The 20,947-nt window shown below is 44.6% G+C and overlaps 4 protein-coding genes across 4 annotated transcripts; 2 read left to right on the top strand and 2 right to left on the bottom strand.

Annotated features, from left to right (window-relative positions):
• Nucleotides 1-200: 200 nt before the first annotated feature.
• Nucleotides 201-2,161, bottom strand: TREMEDRAFT_66318 (uncharacterized protein; the record flags this gene model as incomplete). Its single annotated transcript, XM_007008379.1, has 9 exons — nt 201-245; nt 340-363; nt 412-498; nt 901-1,205; nt 1,521-1,539; nt 1,593-1,734; nt 1,784-1,998; nt 2,033-2,097; nt 2,146-2,161. The coding sequence occupies 9 exons, from the start codon at nt 2,159-2,161 to the stop codon at nt 201-203; spliced, it is 918 nt and encodes a 305-aa protein (XP_007008441.1).
• Nucleotides 2,162-2,410: 249 nt separating this feature from the next.
• TREMEDRAFT_66317 (uncharacterized protein) lies at nt 2,411-4,243 on the top strand (the record flags this gene model as incomplete). Its single annotated transcript, XM_007008378.1, has 4 exons — nt 2,411-2,719; nt 3,130-3,277; nt 3,839-3,970; nt 4,026-4,243. The coding sequence occupies 4 exons, from the start codon at nt 2,411-2,413 to the stop codon at nt 4,241-4,243; spliced, it is 807 nt and encodes a 268-aa protein (XP_007008440.1).
• An 867-nt stretch (nt 4,244-5,110) lies between these two features.
• TREMEDRAFT_66316 (uncharacterized protein) lies at nt 5,111-6,769 on the top strand (the record flags this gene model as incomplete). Its single annotated transcript, XM_007008377.1, has 5 exons — nt 5,111-5,113; nt 5,268-5,399; nt 5,434-5,838; nt 5,910-6,450; nt 6,495-6,769. The coding sequence occupies 5 exons, from the start codon at nt 5,111-5,113 to the stop codon at nt 6,767-6,769; spliced, it is 1,356 nt and encodes a 451-aa protein (XP_007008439.1).
• A 5,475-nt stretch (nt 6,770-12,244) lies between these two features.
• TREMEDRAFT_66314 (uncharacterized protein) lies at nt 12,245-20,359 on the bottom strand (the record flags this gene model as incomplete). Its single annotated transcript, XM_007008376.1, has 15 exons — nt 12,245-12,502; nt 12,715-12,789; nt 13,092-13,307; nt 13,825-14,187; nt 14,546-15,514; nt 15,803-15,972; nt 16,190-16,321; nt 16,968-17,238; nt 17,554-17,641; nt 17,714-17,902; nt 17,956-18,009; nt 18,140-18,552; nt 18,923-19,257; nt 19,647-20,264; nt 20,311-20,359. 15 exons carry the CDS (start codon nt 20,357-20,359, stop codon nt 12,245-12,247), a joined length of 4,200 nt encoding a protein of 1,399 aa, XP_007008438.1.
• Nucleotides 20,360-20,947: the final 588 nt, after the last annotated feature.

Below are 20,947 nucleotides of genomic sequence, written 5' to 3'. Positions count from 1 at the left end.
GCCAAGGGAACATGGCAGGCAAGAAACAAAAGTGGAAAAAAATAAAAAAATGACTCTGGTCAGGGATTTTGGGTAAAGATGAAATCTAGACGGGTTTTGTAGCTGATAGCTCTTGTCTGGTGAAAAGACAAAAAAAAAAAATGGAGCATATGCAACCGCGAGGTGGGTGGGTGGGTGGGTAGGTAGGAATACAAAAAAACTCAACAAACGAAATCGCAAAAAGTCTTAACGTAAAACCATAAAATCTCAGAATCACCAGACGACAAAATCATGAGAGGAAGAAAGAAAGAAAAAACTCATCGAACTTGAACGAAAAAAAAAACAAAAACATTCTCTCACCTTGTCTTCAACCTCAAACCCGAACTACCAATCAATATCATTCGGCAGGGAACGAAAAGTAAAGTGACTGACCATGTCAACAATGCTGATCAGACCTATTTCTTCAGCGGTGCGGTCGGTAGGTCCGATGAGAGCTTGGTTTATGTATCTTGTTAGGGTCTGGACTTAGTTTGGTTCAGCGGTCGGGTTAGATTGTTGGGGTCAGGTTTTGGGTGTGTGGGGGATGAGGGTAGAGGAATAGAGGGTATGCGAGGATGCGAGGATGTGACGACGTGACGATGCGAGGATGCGTCGATGCGAGGGTTACGATGAATATTTGGGAGGGGAAAGTGGGTAGCTGTGACAAGGGGGGATATGGCTAGTGGATGAAAAGTTCATCTCTTGGTCGTGTTCCATAAATTGATCATTTTCCACTCTACAATGATGATTGATAAATGACGAACTGGTAACGATGGAAAGAATGGTCACAACTCGAATACCAAACCAACGACGACCTTTGTTACCCCCCACGGTAACATATAATGACGCTTGCTTTGGGGAAAGAAAGAAAAACAAACTCACCTGAAAAACATGCTGATAAACATGTCCAGCCACTGCCTTACATAACCTCTCTGCATCTTCGGGACTCCTCAAGATTTTCTCCTTACCCCCAGAGGCCACCGAACCGCCCGGAAGCTTGTAACACAAGGTTTCATGTAAGGGTAACATTTCGATCCTCAACAGAGCGGAAACGGTGGAAACCAAAGCCAAGTCAGGTAAAGACATTGGTTTGGACAAACATGACCATGAACCCAACAATGTGCAAGCGACCACGCGTCCGAACAAGTCATGTATCAGATCAGATGACATACCGAGGGTCATCATGTCTGATATCAAAGTATCGAGCAGGGTGGAGGTGGGGGGTTGTGTTTGAGAGGACAGGAGAGTGGATGATAAAGCTTTTGACCACGGACGTGTGGGGTGTAAAGTGATGGATTGAGATAAGAGGTAGGTAATGTGGAACGGGTTGACAATGGGTGTGGAGGGAGAGGAGGAGGGGATGGAGATGGAGATACTTGCTCTACAAGTTTCCAATAAATGAGTGGAAGATGTTACTTTGACGATGGATAATGATTTGTCCAAATGATCTCGACCGTTAGTGGATGTGACCGTTTAGAGGTTGAAAGAAATCGGCTACTCACACTGATACATTTCCCAAACCTGCTGGAATTATCGTTGCCCCTTGTGCTGGCGTTGCCAAAGCAGGATAGGACGTTGTCTACCACGAGTAGCTTCCGAGAGAGATCGATCTGGGGAGTGATCAAGGTGGGTGCGGTGGTTGGGGGAGGGCATAGTCGGGCCGAGGAAGCGACGTATTCGATGATACGTTGAGTGGTGATTGTTTTACCCGACCCGCTGGACGTGAGCGAGGGGGACGAGGCCAGAGGGAACGATGGCAACTTACGTATCACCGCCGACGACGACAAACTGTGCATTCTGATCAAGACCTAAACCTTGTTGTTGATAACGTAGGAGGATGGCGTCCAAGGCTCGCTTAGCGACAGACTCTACTCTTGCATCGTCATGAGAATGAGCATGAGCGGGGGAAAGAGATGAAGGGTTGTAGTTGGGTACAGCACAAGGGTTGACCACTATCTGGAGGGGAGGGGGGGGTGTCAGCTATTGTCAATGTAGGGGGGATACTCATACTCACCAGAGAAGTCCCGCACCATGTACAATGATTCTTGTTTATCAACCTGTCATGTAATGTTTGTAGCACTGTCTTCAGTGAGCGACTGTGTACGTAATACAGGTAACACCACCCACATTCTTCCTCTTGCATCTTTGCGTCTTTGTTTGATAATGTCAACTTGTTTCGCAGACAAGAGGTTGACTCACCTTCCCCACCAAAAGTTAGTTAAGCGAGTCCCCCCAAAAGTTAGTTGAGCGAGTCCCCCCAAAAAAAGTTAAGCGAGGTAAGCTAGGACGCTAGGACGCGCTCGGGCCACAAGAGTTAAGCGAGGGACCCCCCCCCACTCAAAAGTGTTGACAAAGACGACGTTGACAAGACGTCGTACGTCGACAAAGTAACATGACGCAAGATGTCACCGCTAGGTTGCCTGCGCCCACTTTATCCTATTCTTCCCCTCCCCCTTCACCCACCACGACCCCTCTCCACAACATCTTTGCACCCGATGTACACTCAACCCTCGACGGTCACCAGCTCGACCCCGACGACGACGACGACGACATCAGTCCACCTTCACCTCAACGTCCCATCAAGAAGCGACGTGAATCTCTCGACCCATACTCGATCTTGGACTTGAATGGGCAGACAACTATCACCGCAGCTCGTTCCAAAGCTGTGTCAAGGCTGAGGATAGGGTTACAGATACAACAGGTGGGTTGTGTTTTCTTGCTTTCACACACATTGTCCACTGGCTTTGAAACCCTTACGGTTCCCCTCCTCCCTCTTGTCAGCATCCAATCCCCCTCCCTCTTGTCAGCATCCGCTCCGATTGGTCATTGGGTCGTTCGTTTGATCAGTTGCAAGACCTTTGACTTTCCCTCGTTGATTCGAATCATCATCGACTCTTTGTCCTCCTTGTCCACGGATAATCCTTTCACCCCGCCTCCAACGAATATTTCCTGTAAAGATGACCCTCTCCCCCTCCCCCCCCCCCCCCCCTGAACCCATCTCAAACCGGAGCGTCCAGACCAAGTCCGAGACGCCATGATATCCCAGACCCAGTCCCAGAGCCCATAACATCCAGAACCACGACAAGTCAAAGCGGAACTGACAAAATTTAGTATATGAAATTCGTTCGGTTCTCCCGATCCATCTTAAAGACGTTACCGAAAAAAACGAAAAATCGTTCAAAACATGATGTTCATGTCCCACTTGAATGTTCCAAGAGGTTGATCAGACTTGCCAAATCGACCCGTGATAAGTTGGCTGGTAAGTTGTTTCTTCTTTCCTCCACTGTCTTTCTTTTTTTCTTTTACCCAACTATTCATCGTCCCTTTTGGTCTACTTTGTACGATCGTTCCCCTCAGTCGTTCTTATCTTTTTTCTTTTTTCTTTTCCTCTCCTTTCCTTTCTCTCTCTTACCTGCTCGCCCGATTCATTTCGGTTCAAACCCCGCCTTGTAAAAGTCAAATCATCTTTTTCTCTTCTCATCCCGCCATGATAAAAATTCCAATCCGACCCGCTGGTCATTTCATTCAATGCCTTTACCATGACGGCACTGCACTGCACTGCATATCCATTCTTCTATCGCATACATCTTTCCACCTTTCACTTGTTCTCGATCATTCCCTTTCTGTTTACATCCTCGTGACGTATTTCGCATTTCATATCCTCCCCGCCTTGCACCATCTCCCATCTCCCATCTCACCATTCTGACCATGTCCACCATCATATCTAAGCCATACCACCTCGACGCATCCCTACCTTACCCACCACAAACAACATCCAAACGAAACAAAAAGAAACGACCCCCTATACTGACCTACCCAGTCATCTGTAAACACCGTTCCAAAGGTCCCAAATGGGAAAATTCAAGTGGTAAGATAATCTCGGCACCTTTAGAATACGTATTACCCACTTGGAAGTATAAGCTTCAAATAGCTCGTTCGAATCGTCATGATGGTAAGTTTTTAGTTTCGGTACGAGTCTTCCGAATTGGCTAGAGCTGAAGCAACAGCTCAAGTAATTCCTTTACAAGAAGACCAAGAGCAAGAGCAACAAGAACCCGAAGAGGAAGAAGAAGAAGAAGAGGAGGAAGAAGAAGAGACGATAGATATGATAAAACTTGGAAAATTGGTTAAAAAAGCAAAGAAATGGTCTACCGGTGAAAAGTTTTCTTCGGCCATGTTGGAAGCTTCAAGGGTTTATGGGCCTTTTCGTGGTGTGGGTTTGTGAGGTGTCGGTGGATGGGACGGGGTTACGAACGGAATTCCAAACTCATTTTCACTTTATTTTTCCCTTTACGTTTGATCTCCATTTCACTCGAACGATTCCCAGCAGTATAAAGAGGACATGTCTAATTCATTTCATCAACCTAACATTAATTCGTCATGCACCATTTATTCCCCTTGCTAACCTATGATTAAGAGTAGGATATTCGTAGCACTGCTCAACGTATGCATATCACATGTTCAACTCGACTCGAGTGATAATTACAAACAACAAACAACCCCCTCCCTTGTTTTTTGTTTCGCCACACGGCCATTTCCCTTTGTTTAGGTAGGATACATGGATTTTGAACTTGGATCATGTCCTCCTGTCTTGCTTCCCTCGTGAAAATAACCAACAAGTCTATCTATTGTATCTATTGTAATAAAAGAAAATGTCGAGACAACTAGGGAGGGATAAACCACGGCGACGCCAGCAGGGAAGAAGCAAGAGATGAGGGGGTTCTGCGTGAAGCGTGAAGCGAGAGACAGAGGGGTTCAAAGGTCCTCAAACGAGAAATGTGTGTGTATGTTAGAGGTTTCCGTATAACACCGTATGTTGCGTTATTCCAACACTCCCCCTAACGCCATATTCCGGCAGAGATAAGTAGCAGAAGGAAGAATCCAATTCCAGCAACTGAGAGAGAGAGAGAGAGGAAAGTCATACGGAATGTTAACAGTGATCAAGATCGCGATGTCGTACGGAATGTGAAACAGTGATAACGAGAGATCGCGAACAGACGGATAAGACGATAATGGAATCAGTGTAGAGGGTGATAGTGATTACTGAAAGAAAAGACAAAGAGAATCGAAAACTCGAAGGAAACCGAAGGACATGGTAAGTCGAGAAAGAAACAAAGTCGGACACACATCAATACCCTGGACAGTGTGCAATTAAAGATGTCAAGTTGGCAAACCAGGGAAATCCAACTAAACGATATATATGTATATAATAAGAAGCTGACCGTATAATAGTGGGTGTCAATTCTTAGTTTTCGCATTTTAGGTTTCCGGATGCATTACCACATGCGGCAACTTTGACACAAACATCATCTTGTGTTCTTAAGACAGATTTAAGTCATCTGGTGTTTTCCATACGCTTGCTACCGGAGCAAACGGTACATGTGAGTGACCGGAACATACTCTGCTGATCTACAGACGCACGGAGATACCAATATCATGACTGGGGACTCACCACTTCCTCCTCAGCAAGTGCCCGTTACCCCAATCTCTCGACCATCATCTGGACTTTCCATCCGGATTGTCCGACCTGGTCTCCAGCCCGCTACACCTGCTGTTTCAAGTCCAATCTCAGCCAAGGAGAAAGGAAAGAGTAGTAAAAAGGCTAAATCCCCTCCGGTGAAGTGGGATGATGACAAGGATCCAAACGGACTTTGCTCTCTGGATTATCTCATTGCTTGGTTAGAACGGCCCCACAATGTAGACCGCTGGCGGAATGGATATCAAGGGAAGAAACCTAAAGACGTCATGCGTGAGTGTTCAGAGTGGTTGAAGAATGAGGGATGTCCTACACTTCGTGACCCTGTATCTTGTGAGAACAAAGTGAGTCTTATCATAATTCCCCCCCCCCCCTGTCTTGTATGCCAATTATGAGATCACGACTGATTCCTCAGATCCGAGTGTTGTACAATGAGTGGAGAGATGCATATTCCTTCAAGAACGAGACAGGGAATGGGTCCGGAGGAGAGATGTTGAGGAACGCTGAAAATACTGGGCTTGAGGATGCAGTGAATAAAGCAATCACTGCAGTCGAACGTCTGTCCTCCTTTCTCATCCTCCGGTTTGAGATATCTAACCTCACAGGACGAGTTCATGCTATCTGCCCTCTATGGGATACTTTGAATCCAATCTTTCGAGATCGAGATGCAGGCAACGCGGCATTGCGTGCTGATACCACATCTGCCTTCAACCCAATCCTGGAGACTCTTAGGAGTTCCCTTTCCGGCTCGGACTCGTGGTCTACATTCCCCCAAGACAGTCCAAGCACTCTCAATGATGCAATCGAGATGCTAGACTCGGAAGATAATGGAGAAGAGACAAGATCAAGTACTTTCTTAGGATCTAGCGGAACATCAACCGGAGCAACTCCTCAGACTACTGTCAAAACATCTCATACGGTCATTGAAGGGCACAGTATCTCAGATCGAAGCCAGAGTGAGTTTCTGCTTTGTGGTAGGCATAGCTTACCTGTGAACCAGAAAAACGCAAGGGAACCCATGCTGTCATTGAGGATCAATTCAAAGTAGAGATTTTCAAGCGGGATGAGGAATACCGACAAGCAAAGCTTGAGAAGATGACCGAAAAGAACAAGCTTAAACAGGATGAGCTCCGCACACATTCAATACAGGCGATGTTTGCTTCCGCAAAGATGATCCAAGAAGTCAACCCAACTCAGAGCTGGTTTGAATGTAAACGTGAAGCAGCGTTGGCCCTTGGGCTTCCTGCTAGTGCGGCTGGATCTGGCGATGTATAGAGGTTGTAGAGAGAGGGAACAGTAGTTGAATTCATCATGGAAGGAGCATGAAACCTGTAGGCTCGTATTTGATCGTCTGCTCCAGTAAACGCTCTCTTCGTATATACTCTGCTTTGAGTCCAATATACCCTCTCTCCCCAACAATTGACCGATTCTTTTCTCGTCTATCCAACCCCCACATTGCCCGCAGATCCTCATTTGATACATAGTCTGAAGACTTCGCCTAACTTCTCCGTGGCTGGTCTCAGATGTCTTAGGATCCTTGTAAACCGAAAAGATCGAGGGATGATGGTGGTTTGATGGTCAAAGGAGGATCGTTGTTGGTGGGACTTAGGGGCGTCACGACGTAGTTTGTGACAAAAGGAGATTGTTACGATACCAGAACACGGTGTCCTCCCATATGTACAACTGGGGGAGCTCATACCCAAGACTACGGGTACGATCAGTTCGACAACTTGTATTGGACCACTACAAACTGAACACAATCGACTTGGTCATATAGGTCGTAACCGTATTATCGCGCTCGCACAAGCGGGGGAGCTACGATACACTGCGGATGAGTTGAAGGCAGACTTGTGGCGTACAGATAGCTGCGCAGTCTGTCAAGAACAGAAGAATACTCGACTTCCAAAGAAGGATGTCAGTCCGCACGGAACTCGTAATTGTGAAATTGTACATTCAGATATCTCTGGACCCCTACGACCTTTGGCGCAAGGTGCGACATACATCATTACGATGTACGATGACTACTCAAAGGTCAATCGAGTAGTGACCGCACCGAACCGACAGCACGTTGTATTCTACCTCAAGGAATTTGTCGCAAAGATCGAAGGACAACTCGGTGGAACCGTACAATTCCTTCGTACGGATGGAGGTACAGAATACGCAGGATCGCAAGCGCAACAATGGTATGCAGAGAAAAGTATCATACACCAGATCTCTCCACACTACACACCCAAACTCAATGGTGTAGCCGAACGCTTCAATCGTACACTCAAAGAGATGGCTAGTTCGATGCTATCTTTGGCTTCCCTTGATCATTCGTATTGGGATTACGTCGTACGATACGCATCTGTAATGATGATGAAGACAAGTACAAGTGCGAACGGTACGAATGCGTGGTTTGCACTCACAGGTCGCAAGCCAGGCCTAGAGAGAGCTTTCATGTTTGGTGAACTTGTATACATACAGATACCGGTCGACGTCCGTGGCAAGTCACAGCTTGACTTCCACAAAGGAGAATTCGCAAGGGTTCTTGGTCAAGAGGAAGGTATGAGTGGTTGGATTGTACGATACAAATCGAATGGTTCAATCGTGGTCAGTCGCGATGTGCAAAGCGCACAGGAATACATTCGACCTTCCAATACAGTACAAGATCGTACTCCCGCACCGGTTGTACCAAATACGACTACACCTACAGTCACTCCTACAACACTTCCTGATCCCCTTCCTGGTCCACTTCCTGCGCCTGCACCTACGACACTCGTACCACCTGATTCACCTGTGTCCGTACATGAATCCGTGCACGAAGCTACTCCAGTCGTAGAGACTCCTTCAGATACAATCCCTGTGGAACCTTTTGCTACAACTGCAGAAGAAACACCTGCTCCAGAACCTACAGGTGCTCCTATGGTTCAACAGCCTGCACCAATTGCACATGTCGTACCGCAACCCACTCGTACGAGCAAACGAATTAGAGATCGTATGAACGTGCAAGGTACACTCTCTGCAGTAACCTGGTTCCCTGTTCAAGCTTCACACTATGGTCTTGCTAGTGAAGTCGCAATGATACTTGCAATAGAAGGAAGTGATGTCGTACCACAGACTGCGGGGGAGGCTCTTCGTAGTCCGCAGAGTATAGAGTGGAAGATCGCAATGACTCGCAAACTTGACAATATCAAGTCGAAGAATACATGGAAGGAGACTACACTTCCGCAAGGTTGTAAAGCTATTGATTCAAGATGGGTCTTCGCAATCAAGAAGGATGCAGAGGGCAAGTTACTCAAGTACAAAGCTCGACTCGTAGCGAAGGGATTTTGGCAACAACCTGGTATCGATTACGAAGAAACATGCGCACCCGTAAGTCGTATGGTCAGCCTACGACTCGTACTTATGATCGCTGCATCGTACAATCTCGTAACACATCAAGCAGATGTCGAAGGAGCATATCTTAATGGTGTACTTGAAGATGAGATCTATATGAGATACCCAGAAGGTATGGCTCGAGCTCCTGGTTGTATTACATTACGATTGTACAAGTCACTCTACGGTCTCAAGCAGTCTGCACAAGTTTGGTGGATCGAACTCGGTAATGCGCTCGCAACATACGGATTCCTACAACTCGAATCAGATTGGGGAATGTACTACAAGCTATCTAAAGGTTCAGATGGTCCTATCATTGTACTTGCATATGTGGACGACCTTGTAATCGCAGCTCGAACTCACGGCGTGATCATACAACTCATGTGATTCCTCAAGTCAAAGTGGACAATGACAGAAATGGGGGAGATGAAACAGATACTAGGGCTCAAGGTAGTTCAAGATCGTACAAACCGTATGATTCACCTATCACAACCAGCTTACATCAAACGTGCAGCTGTGGAGAACTCGGTGGCGGTTCGAGCCTACGGTACTCCCCTCCCACAACATGTAGAGGATCTCTACACCACTTCGACACCGCTCTGTCACGAAGTGACAAGTTAGTTTGGTTAGAGATGTGTTTGGGACGGGTATTTAACCAGCGATCGGCGGTTTGCAGTAACCGCCGGTTAATAGGCCTTTTAGCGCAGTGGTTTAGACCGCTGTCTCTGAAGGGCACTGTTATATCGTCCCAATGCTGGTTAGTTGGTCTCGTGACACGCTCAAAGCTACAACTCCATATCTCAAGATCATTGGATCATTGATGTGGATCGCAAGTTCAACACGACCTGATGTATGCTTTGCGACACGATATTCTTGCTTGATTCTCAGCCAAGCCAAACCAAAACGCATCTTGCACTTGCGAAGCGAGTAATGTCGTATCTCGTACATACGAAGGACTACGTTCTCAAGCTTGGGGGAGAACCGTATCAACTCGAAGGATGGGTTGATGTGGATTTTGCTGGTTGTACAGAAACACGAAAGTCTACGACTGGCTACCTATTCCAGTTCTGCAATAGTTCTATCCAATGGCAGTGTCGAAGACAGGCTACAATTGCGCAGTCTACGATGGATGCGGAGTATATCGCAACCGCAGAGGCTGCTTGTGAAGCCGTATGGATACGATGTCTATTGACTGAACTCGGTTTCAAGCAAGTCACAACACAACTTAATTCTGATAACCAAAGTGCGATATGACTCGCACACAATCCTGGTACGCATGCTCGATCAAAGCATATAGACGTACGACATCATTACATCCGTGAGAAGATACACAGTGGTGAATTGAAACTCAAATACGTACAGTCCGAATTGCAGGACGTGGATTTCCTTACAAAGATCCTACCGCGCGATACGCACGGAAAGAACTGTCTACAAATTCGACTTGTACACGCTTTGACATCACACTCTGTATCTCTCCTCATGTCACGAACTATGTCGTGACAGCCCTAAATTCTTCCAACAACGACCCTCCTTTGACCATCAGACCTCCATCATTTCTCAACCTCTTCGGTTTACACATACCCTAGGACATCTGAGACCGACTATGGCGAGGTTAGGCGAAGTTAGGTTGAGCAGGGATAGAGAGAGCAGAGGTACGGTGAAGTTAGGCGAGGTTAGAGAAACGGGTGCTCGGTGGTTCGGGGAAGTTGGCCGAAGTGCGTCGAAGCGCGGATGGGTTGGATGAACATCTAGGAGTGGTAGATACTATTAGCTGAGAAGATTGCTGAAGTTCTTCAGTGATCCTTGATTGTTGTCAGTAGTGAAAGATTGATAGAGATAGCTACTACACCTACATCGAGATACATGGCCATTAGAGAAAACCCCCAGATAGAGTAACTACCCCGAAGTTCGCCGTAGTTACATTCCTTTCGACGTCTGTGCCCTCCTGTTTGGGTGAGACCTTGCCACCGAAGAGACAAGTTAGCCGAGGTTTGTCAACCATCGGTCTATAGAGAGAAGTGTACGACGGCTGTGACACCTCACCTCCCACACTCACCTTGTCGATTCAGATCACAATCTACACGATTCGATCCACGATTCGACATCCCTCGAATCGTACGACGCATAGAGCGTTGTACCGAACACTTTGTACCGCGCACACGAGATTTCCTGGTTTGCTCGTGATCCATGCCTTTTCCTCCCGTACGTCCGGGTCTACGATACGGTCACCTTAGTCTCTTGGTTGGATTTAGTTTGCTGGAGTTAGTGTCATTAGGGGGAGTGTTGATTAGTAATGCCACGTAACTAGGATTACGGATTGGTCATATGATTTTATTCCGTAGTCTTTGATGTGATTCTTTACCATCATTGTATTTGTATTCGTCGTACACTTTGAATAAGACCGAAGATCGAAATTGATCAGTGAGAATCGAATTGATCAGTGAGAAGAAGAAGGATCGTACAAACGAGAGTCCGTAAAACCGCGAGGAGGAGCATCAATATGAATTCCCTGATCTTGTGAAAGAGCAAGATGAACGTGTTCGATCTTATGGATTGGATCACAAGCGCAAGTTGACTATGATACTTGAGATCCGAACAATCGTCGAGTAGAGCCGTGAGTTGGCAATCAGCCCAATGTAGAACATTGATTGTAAATTCCTCTTCCGTAGACGTAGACGAATGATTCAAAGTTGAAGAATCGACCGTAGGCGTAGGTTCCGACGAAGGAGAGTAAAGGACAATTGAAACAGGTACCGAACGAGTCGAGATATGTCACGACTCTCGTCTATCTTCTATCTCAGTGACCGACGGTCGACCAATCTCGGTTTAACTTGGTACTTCAAACGAAATCTCTTAGTCCATAGTCCGATTATTTTTTTTTTCCGTTTTGGTTTTCTTCCTTGCGCAACTCTTGACCCGACTAGTGAGGACATGATTGAGATCAAGTAGGATGGACCGAAAGACAACAGAACAGAACAGAACAGAACAGAACAGAACAGAACAAATCCAATTCTTGATATCGAAACAAATGGACGAAATGTTTGCATCATCAAACCTGCTTCTCTCTTGCTTCATGGGTAAATCCCGATTTTATCAGCAAGTGTCAAGAATTGCATTCATTCCCCAAATGATGACAAACGATACTGTACATACTGTATGATAAAGGTGGAAACCCTCTCGTTCCTTCGGATCATATCATATCAGATTTCTCAAACGTGAAAACACCGAAAACGTCATTTTCGAATCCTGAAACCTATGTATGTGAGCGTGGCAAGGAAGATGAATCTAGTTTTGAAGCATGACTCACGCAATACGTATTTCGCATTTCGCATTTCCGTTGTTTAGTTTCTCTTTTTTTGGCTCAAAAGCAGGCAAGGAACAAAATAAAAAATCTCAAGTTGAATTTGAAATTTCCAACATATCCCAAATCAAATCATCCACTTTATACCCTACGTCTTGCTTTGTTTGATCAACATGAACGTTGTCGTTGAGCAAGTTGATGACTCGATCCGTCAATCCTTCCATTGCCATTGATTTTCCAACTTTGCACGCTTCTAATGCACCTGCTTGGGCGGAGATATGGTAGGGATTGGACGATGAGGATGAGGCTTTTTCGCCGGGGATCGACGTATGAAACTCGTCCGGGATTTCCTGGAGATGTGATGGATGAGAACGAGTGGGACAAGAAGGACAAGGAGACAAAGGACGAGGAGAAGGAAAAAAAGAAAAAAAAAAAGGCGACACACAGCACAGAGCGAGGATGGACAATAAGGGATATATATGGATGGACAAGACGAAAAAGAAAAGAAAAGAAAAAAGTCATCAGCTTTCATACGTATGACCGGTTTTGATGATTCACTCACTAATACATTCCAATCACCTTGACTTGTCGAGTCCGAATGGGAAGGATGAATAGCTTGACACAACCTTAACATGGTCTGAAGATTATATCAGCAACGTCCTTTTTCGTCATTCCAGATTACCCTATTTATCTTTCCCTCGTCTGATGACACTCGTTCGTCCTCTTCTCCACAGAACGCACACACACACACACACACACACAAAATGTCTTTCTCTCCTCTCTTTACGAACCGTTGAACTCCCTCCCTCCTCGATCCCTTCCTCTTCTCGTCATGGTGCCCTTCTCGTTTCCCGACTCGGCGATCACTCGGTCTCACGGGCGTTCTCTCTCTCTCTGTGTCCCCATGACTACTTCCAAACACCTCCTATCTCTTCTCACCATCACCTCCGACCCGTCATACTGAAAGTGTGATAGAAGGAGAAATTCAAAAACAAAACAAAACCTCACTTGTGTGAACCGTTTAGAATCCTCGGATTTGACCTTGTCCCAAATACAAATCCTACGCTTCTGCCCATCTATACAACCGATAGAATAGAACCCTCCATCATAAGGACCAGAAGCCACTATCGTCCGATCTACGTCAACCGATGGGAGCTGGAAAAGAATCAGCATTGGGTTCTTTCTTCACGAGATTCGAAAGAAACATTCACCCATCTCGTTAGAAACCGAGTATAGGCAACCCAGAATTCTCATCTATGCGTCCTGATTAAAAAAAATTCTTTCTCCAAAGCAAGAATGTTGCACTAATTTTGAATCGACCTTAGAGCTGAGAATGAAACATGATCAAGTCAAGAGTCTCTTTTTTCATCTTGTGCCCGATTCATAGTCTAAAAATCAAGGATCGGGAGAACGGAGAACGGAAATATAAACATAGTGATTGACGGAATGGAAATGTGAACGAGAAACCTGAAACGGAGGCCAGAGGATAGTCGGACGAGAACAAGGAACAATGAGAAGGATAAGAACAAGGAACAATGATAAGGATAAGAACAAGAACAAGAACAAGAGGAAGAGGAAGAGGAACAAGGTAGGAGAAAGAAAGAAAGAAAGAAAGAAAGAAAGAAAGAAAGAAAGAAAGAAAGAAAGAAAGAAAGAAAGAAAACCGACTAACCGTAATTGACATATCCTTGGAAACCAACTCTAAAGCCAACCTTGGATCTTTATCCAGGGAGATAGTGTCGAATTTACTAACGAAAAAAGGTGTCAACGTACACAGAGTCGGTTTTTTTGCATCCGTGGAATCGTTGGATTTCAAAGGTAAATGACCATGCATCAACCAAACCAACCAAGCGTTGATGATCGTTCGATGAACAGGAGAGGAGGACGAATTGGAACGTCGAGGATTCTTCAGAGTGATAAAATGAGGATAAGCAGTAATGAGAGATCGAGCAAGAGGAGATTGGATGGAACCGATTTTAATTTGGATGATTCTACGCCAAGCTTGTTTGTCGATTAACCATGATTTGATGAGGAGCTGTATGGTCAGTCAGGGTACGTACGAAACTTGGAAAATAAGTTCGTTTCTCAGGGAAGGGGATAAATGATATGGGATGAAGATTTGAGGCAGGAGAGGGGATGAAAAAAAAAAAAAGAAAAAAAAAGAAGAACAACTCCGGTTTCGACGAATTTTACATCATCATTCAAGAGGAAAAAGGACTGTAGAGAGGGAATTTTGGATAAGGAAATTGACTGAGGGATGAGAATGTAAGATAACGGAATAGATAAACGTAGATTATAGAATATGAAAATATGAAGAAAGGTTGGGACAACAAAATGTAAACTGAGAAGGAAGAAACAAAAAGAAGAAGAAGAAATACTACAATAACACTCACTGATCGCTCTTGTGCACTAACATTTGAATCTGAATATTTATCATTTTCCGTCATCGAGTCTTTATCCCTTTGTTTCTCTATCCCTTTCCCTGGATCAGGTGTGAAACCATCAACGACTTTTGAATCGATAGTGATAAAGGATGATTCTTTTGTTTTCATAGGCGATTGCGATTCTTCATGTATAACATCGGATGTGATGTTTTTTCTCTCTGGTGGGAAACCTTCGGAAGGAGAAAGTGTAGATATGTTCTTCTTTCTCTTTTGTCCATCATCTTGTGTTACACCAAGTCGAGAAGTGGATCCATTTTTTTCTAGTTTATCATCGTACAAAGGAGAACGTCGATTTGTGTTTGTGTTTGTATTCGTGTTCCGTTTTCTCTCTCGTTCTTCATCATCTAAAGGAGAGTATCTCTCACGTTTACGCGTTGGGGTACAAGTTGACTTTGTAACGGTAACGTCAGACTCAATGGAATCATGACGTTGAGATAGAGATTCAAGTTGCAACATAACACCATCCCTTTCAATGGAAATATCATCATGAAATTCCGTCATATCGTTTAAAATCGAAGGATCCCTAGACGATTCCATATCGTTCAAAGTTGTAGGATGAGATAGATGTACGTCGTTTATAACCATATCATTCAAAGTTGTAGCATCTGAATTCGATTCATCCATGGGAGAAGTACGATCGTGAATAGTTTTTGAATCATCTTCTTCTATCTCGAATTGTTTCGGTGTGATTTCTTTCGTATCCCTTGAAACAGATTTCGATGATTCTGAACCTCCTGATACTGATTCTTCTCGAGGAGAGTCAATCACGGATTCTCTTTTCACAGTTTTCACTCTTCCTTTTCCGACCCCTTTGTTGAGGTGTTTGCCGTAATAGGGTAGAGTACTCCACAATAGTTCGAATTTGCTTCGGTGAGTCCGGAAGAAGTATTCAACGCCGACGACGTCGAACTCGCGATCCTAGTGTTTCAGCGATGTGGGTTTGGGTGTGGGTGTGGGTGCGGGTGCGGGTGCGGGTGTGGGTGTGGGTGGGGTTGAGGGAAGAGTAAACGTGAGAGGTGTGGGATGTGTGTTATCGGGTCGTTTGGTGCATGTCGGCCGCCTGAAGATTTGGGAAATGACAATTTGGACGATGAGTAACGGAGATGGCTTATGAAGAGGTTCAGGGAGAACAAGATAAACGAGAGGGGGAAGGTTAGTAGGGAAAAGGAGAGAGAGACAAACAAAAACAAAGATCCACTCACTCACCGGATCAGAGTTATAAAACTTCCAAAAACCAGAATTACTCCTACCATTTAAATCCTCTCGAGGACCGGGATTCAACCCTCCAAAGTATTTGAATCCACTGGAAACTATATCGTTGAACCTTGCTAATTTGGCTTCCGTCAAGGGTTTCTCTTTAGCCATAGTGGTTGGTTCTGTATGTCAGAAAAGAATCAAGTCGTTCTCTTTTTTCTTTTTTTTCTTTTTCCTTCTTTCTTTAGGGTTACTAGAAAAACGTTTTCTCTCTTCTTCATGGTTTAGTAAACTAAACAGGGTTGTTTTTCTTTTTCTTTTTTTACTTGTCCTCCAGTAAATCAACAAACGTCTTTGGTGAAAGAGAAGAGAAAGATGAGAAGGGAGAGAAAAACTGACCAGGTTCATCGATCCCAACATCCGATTCGTAAGGTTCCCTAAGTAAAGGTTTCGCGGATTGTTGAGCGATGCATTCTTGCACAGCTTCGAGTTTGACTTGGTAAGCGTGAGTTGACAGGGCTGGATAGGCGACTGTTTGGTTAGTTCAATCCGGGCAAAGTCGGTGTCGGTGGGAAACACTGAGAGAAAGAAAACGCAAAGACTTCATGTCAAGGAAAAGTTAGTTAAACGGTGGGAGATATAAGATATGATAAGCACCCCAAGTTCAAGTCGTCAAGGCGGAAAAACGGTAGGATGTTCTCGTCAATCCAGTCCGAGAGTTATCATGGACAAAAGTGACATCGTGAAAAAAGGGAACAAGATTGTATTCAGATGTGTGGGATTGAGGATTGAGAATTTTGACCGAGTGATGGAAAAAGGGGTAGGGGGGAAAGAAAAGGTTTTTTTTTCCTTGTTTTTTTCACGTTCAGATGGAAAAGAAGGATATGGAAATGAATGGAGGGACAAAAAAGCCATTGGGGAAAACGGTGATCGTAGCAAGAAACGGAGAGACACGAGCCAACTTGGAGATGTAGAGCCCAGAGCCCACAGAGAAAAGAGATATAACGACATGAAGATTGTATCCCACCAAAAAAAGAAAGACGAAAACGTGAGAAATCGAGACAAAGAATAGATAGATGACCATGAAAGCGAATACGAAAATTACAGGTCATCGAGACAGAAGAACAAGAGGAGACTCGTTCCCAACGAGGTGGAAAGAAAAGGAAGATTTTCTCACTCATCGGATAACCCCATCCTCGGACTAGACAATCTGCCAAATCTCGACCTTGTTCATTCGATCCGGCGTCTTTTTGGATCCGGACTGTCTCAGCGTTGGGGATTATGAACAACGGATGTGTCGGTGAGGGTGAAGTTGATGATGTCGAAGCGTGGGATTGGGTTGTTTCTTGTTGTTTCACTCGACAAGACCATTCGGAAAGGATTTTACATTCTCTTGAACAGATGGTTTCGGGTGAAGATGTTACCCAGATGGTTTTGGCTCCTTTACTCTGAATGTCAGCGGTGGATCAAGGGGGTTAGGGGCATCGTTGGGGTTAAGGGGTTACTTGGTAGCATCGTTGGGGTTAAGGGGTTACTTGGTAGCATCGTTGGGGTCAAGGGGTTACTTGGTAGCATCGTTGGGGTCAAGGGGTTACTTGGTAGCATCGTTGGGGTTAAGGGGTTACTTGGTAGCATCATTCGGGTCAAGGGGTTACTTGGTAGCATCATTCGGGTCAAGGGGAAGAGACGATTCATCATAGATTTGTCTAGGTTGAAGAAAGAGTGATATCCTAAGAGGGTAAGAAAGTAAGAAACCATCTGACCTCTAAGACGACTTTGATCATGTTGATACCTACACCACGTTTGAATAGACATTCGATGATGATAAAAGTGCATCCTGATAGGAATAGCCTACTTGTATCAGCATCAACCGTCGGGTGTTTTGTGTGGGGGGGGGGATAAGTAACAGATGATACGATTCACCCTTCTGACCGCCCACTATGAGAATGTTTGTCACTCTCGATCCGATCATGACCACCCACTTGTTCCTGCCCACCATCTGTCAACGCGGACGGTAAACCAAGCCTTGCGATAGGACCGGTTAGCTCCCTGCGGACGGTACTTGCGTAAGATCCGACTTGTGAAGCAGCGGCAGCGGGTAAAGCCATATAACTACTTATGTTTTGATGGATGTCTGATCAAGCAAGATTTGACAAACCACAAACCTTTGGATAGTTTTCGATCGTTCGTTGGTCACGATCGTCACCTTTCTCGCGCGCCTAATTTGTTTAATCCGAATATGTTTACGACTTGATGCTGCATGCTATACACAACGATTAGACTATGATTAGACGATTTAACAATCATTAATACTAGCAATTTGCAAGTTTTCTTTTCTTTTCTCATCACCCCTTCACCTTTACCCTATTCTTCCTCTCTTCTTCCAAACCCACAGCATATTTTGCTTTCCTCGAAGCGACCTCTTGAACCAATTCCTCGTCTCTCCTTTCTTTCTCCGCTTTCTCACCTGCCAATTTACTCTTCGCTTGGATCTCTTCCCTTTTAGCTTTCAACTCGGCCCCTATACGATCTGCTAATCCCATGGGTCGCGCGGGTTCTTTAGGGGTGGTGTGAGGTTCGGCACGATTAGTTGGAGGTGGGGGTGGGGGTGGGGGAGGGGGAGCAGGAGCACGAGTACGAGTACGAGTAGGATAAACGTTGGAATTGATATGATGATTATTGATCAAAGTTATATAATTATCAAAGTTGATAACTTGTGAATGATTGTTGTTGGTGGGAAGAAAATCAGGATGAGGTTGATTCTTGAAAATGTTTGTAAAATCAGGTTTGTTTGGATATTCGAATGACGGAATGATAGGTATAGGTATAGGTTGTTTGGACGAAATGGGTTCTTCGGTCAACACGTTGACAAGGTAATGGGTATATCCGTTGTTGAGATTGGGGGGGAAGGGATTTGCATTTTCATGGTCATGGTTGAGATTGGCAGAAAACGGCGTTTACATGGTTTGAAGCATGAAGATTTGAGACAACATTTACATGGTCATGGTTGAAAAGAGGGGAAACGGTATTTTGGTCATGTCGATTCGAGAAAACATTTACATGGTCATGGTTGAGAAGAGGGGAATCGGCAACTACATGGTTTGAAGCATGTCGATTTGAAAGAACATTTACATTCACATGGTCATGTTCATTTAAGAAGACGGGATTGATTTCATCCATGGGGAATAAACAAGTCGATTCAGGATGTTCAGAAGAAGATACCGTATTGGGGTCGGTGTCGGTTTCGAAAAGAGCAAGTGGAACGGTACGATCAAGAACAAGTGGTAAAACAATGTTACGATCCTCCATCGGAACGTGATGTGTAAAAGTAGGGAAAATTACTTCATGTGCAAGAGCTGAATTACCAAACGTTGAATATGAAGAGTTGTTCGACTTGGAAGAGGTCAAAGGTAAAGGTGACGAAAGAGATGATCTTATTTGTTTCAAAGTTGAACTTGAATCCGGATCTGATAATTCAATCTTGACCTTTGGTAAGATGGAAATGGGATTCGAAATTGGAACAGGAATAGAGCGGAAAGGTGATATTGGTGTATAGATTGATAATTCGTCTTGTTCGTCTTTGATAGAATTGCAGTTTGAGTTTGAATCATAAGTCGTCATTTGGTCTTTGATAGATTTCGAGTTGGAGTTTGAGGTTGAGTTTGAATCATGAGTCTTTATTTGGTCTTTGATAGAATTGGAGTCATATGTCGGGTTTTGGTTGTCGATAGAGTTTGCGTTTGGAACAAAAGTAGTCGTTATTTGATCGGTGGATGAGATGGTGGGATGTTGATCTTTTTTTTTTCTTTTTTCTTGTTCTGAAGGTTATCGTTTCCTTTATTCTTAACGGAAATACATCCATCGTCCACTGTATCCTTGACAGAATGAGATCCATCGTCCACTTTATCCTTGACAGAATGAGATCCATCGTCTACTTTATCCTTGACAGAATGAGATCCATCTACTTTATCCCGAACAGAAATGCATCCATAAACATTATCCTGAACGGAAGGGAAAAGTTCCAAAGTTGATTCCCCATCCAAAGTGAAAAAAGCTTCGTGTATCTCTTCATAAGGATCGATCATGAATCCATTTCGAGTACAAGTTTCTACCGATCCGACTTGTATCTGGTCGGTACTGATATTAAAGTCGGTAAGATCGATGAGGAGGTTTGAACTTGATAACATGTCTTGCTTCGTCTTCCCCCTTTGACCGACCGGAGTGGGGGTGGGGGTGGCAAGTTGAGAAAGAGTAAAAATGGGATCATGTTGAATTACGTTGGTATGGTTTTGAAAATTTGTGGTGGTATCGTTTACGAAATTGTCTATTTGTATATCTGTATCGTTTTGAACCAAACCATCGGTATCGTTTTGTACCGAACCATCGGTAACTTGAACCCCCAAAGCATCGTCCCGGTCTTGCTGTACCAGTCTCGATCCCCCCCTTGGTCGTCGATGAGCAGCAGCGTTGGTATCTAAGAACATTAACATATAGTCATTCAGGTCTGGTGACGTACTTACCTGTACGTTTAAAACGCCATTTTATCCCTCGGACAGTAGTGCTAGTCATATTCTCTTTGTTTGCGATTTCTTGTCGAAAGAGGGTCGATTTGTCAATCTCCTGTTTGTCAAAATTGGTGTTTCCCCAAAGTTTCGGGGTTAAGCGTCGGCGTTAATAATTGCCACTTTGGATAACGCCGAGATACCTTGTATGGGTGTTGTCTGCGAAACAGTCCAAGTGATTGTTTGCGAAATTGAAAAGATACTGAAAACTTGTTATTGTGAGACAACTTGATATCAATCATCACATTCATCTTTTATCATCAAACAAGCCGTGAGTCAAAGTCAAACGACGAGCAAACAAGCAAACATGGCTAACTCACTTGAATAGGTCGCAAGATACATTTTCAGTCTCTCATACTCGTTCTCATCTCCGTAAGTCCTCTTCTCCCCCTATCACCTAGCGTTGACGGCAAAGATCAATTACATGATTCTTCATATCGTTGGATCAATCAATTATGCAAGACCATACATCTTATCCTTAACCTTTCTCGCCCACTCGCTCTCGCACCTAACCCAACTTCAACCGCAACTGCCATCCTGATCCTTTGGCCAGAAGCCACTCATATACTTCTCGTGGTAGAAACCATCGATTCCA

The sequence above is a fragment of the Tremella mesenterica genome, assembly GCF_000271645.1.
Source record: "Tremella mesenterica DSM 1558 unplaced genomic scaffold TREMEscaffold_20, whole genome shotgun sequence".
Lineage (NCBI taxonomy): Eukaryota > Fungi > Basidiomycota > Tremellomycetes > Tremellales > Tremellaceae > Tremella > Tremella mesenterica.
This window is presented reverse-complemented; position numbering and strand designations above follow the sequence as displayed.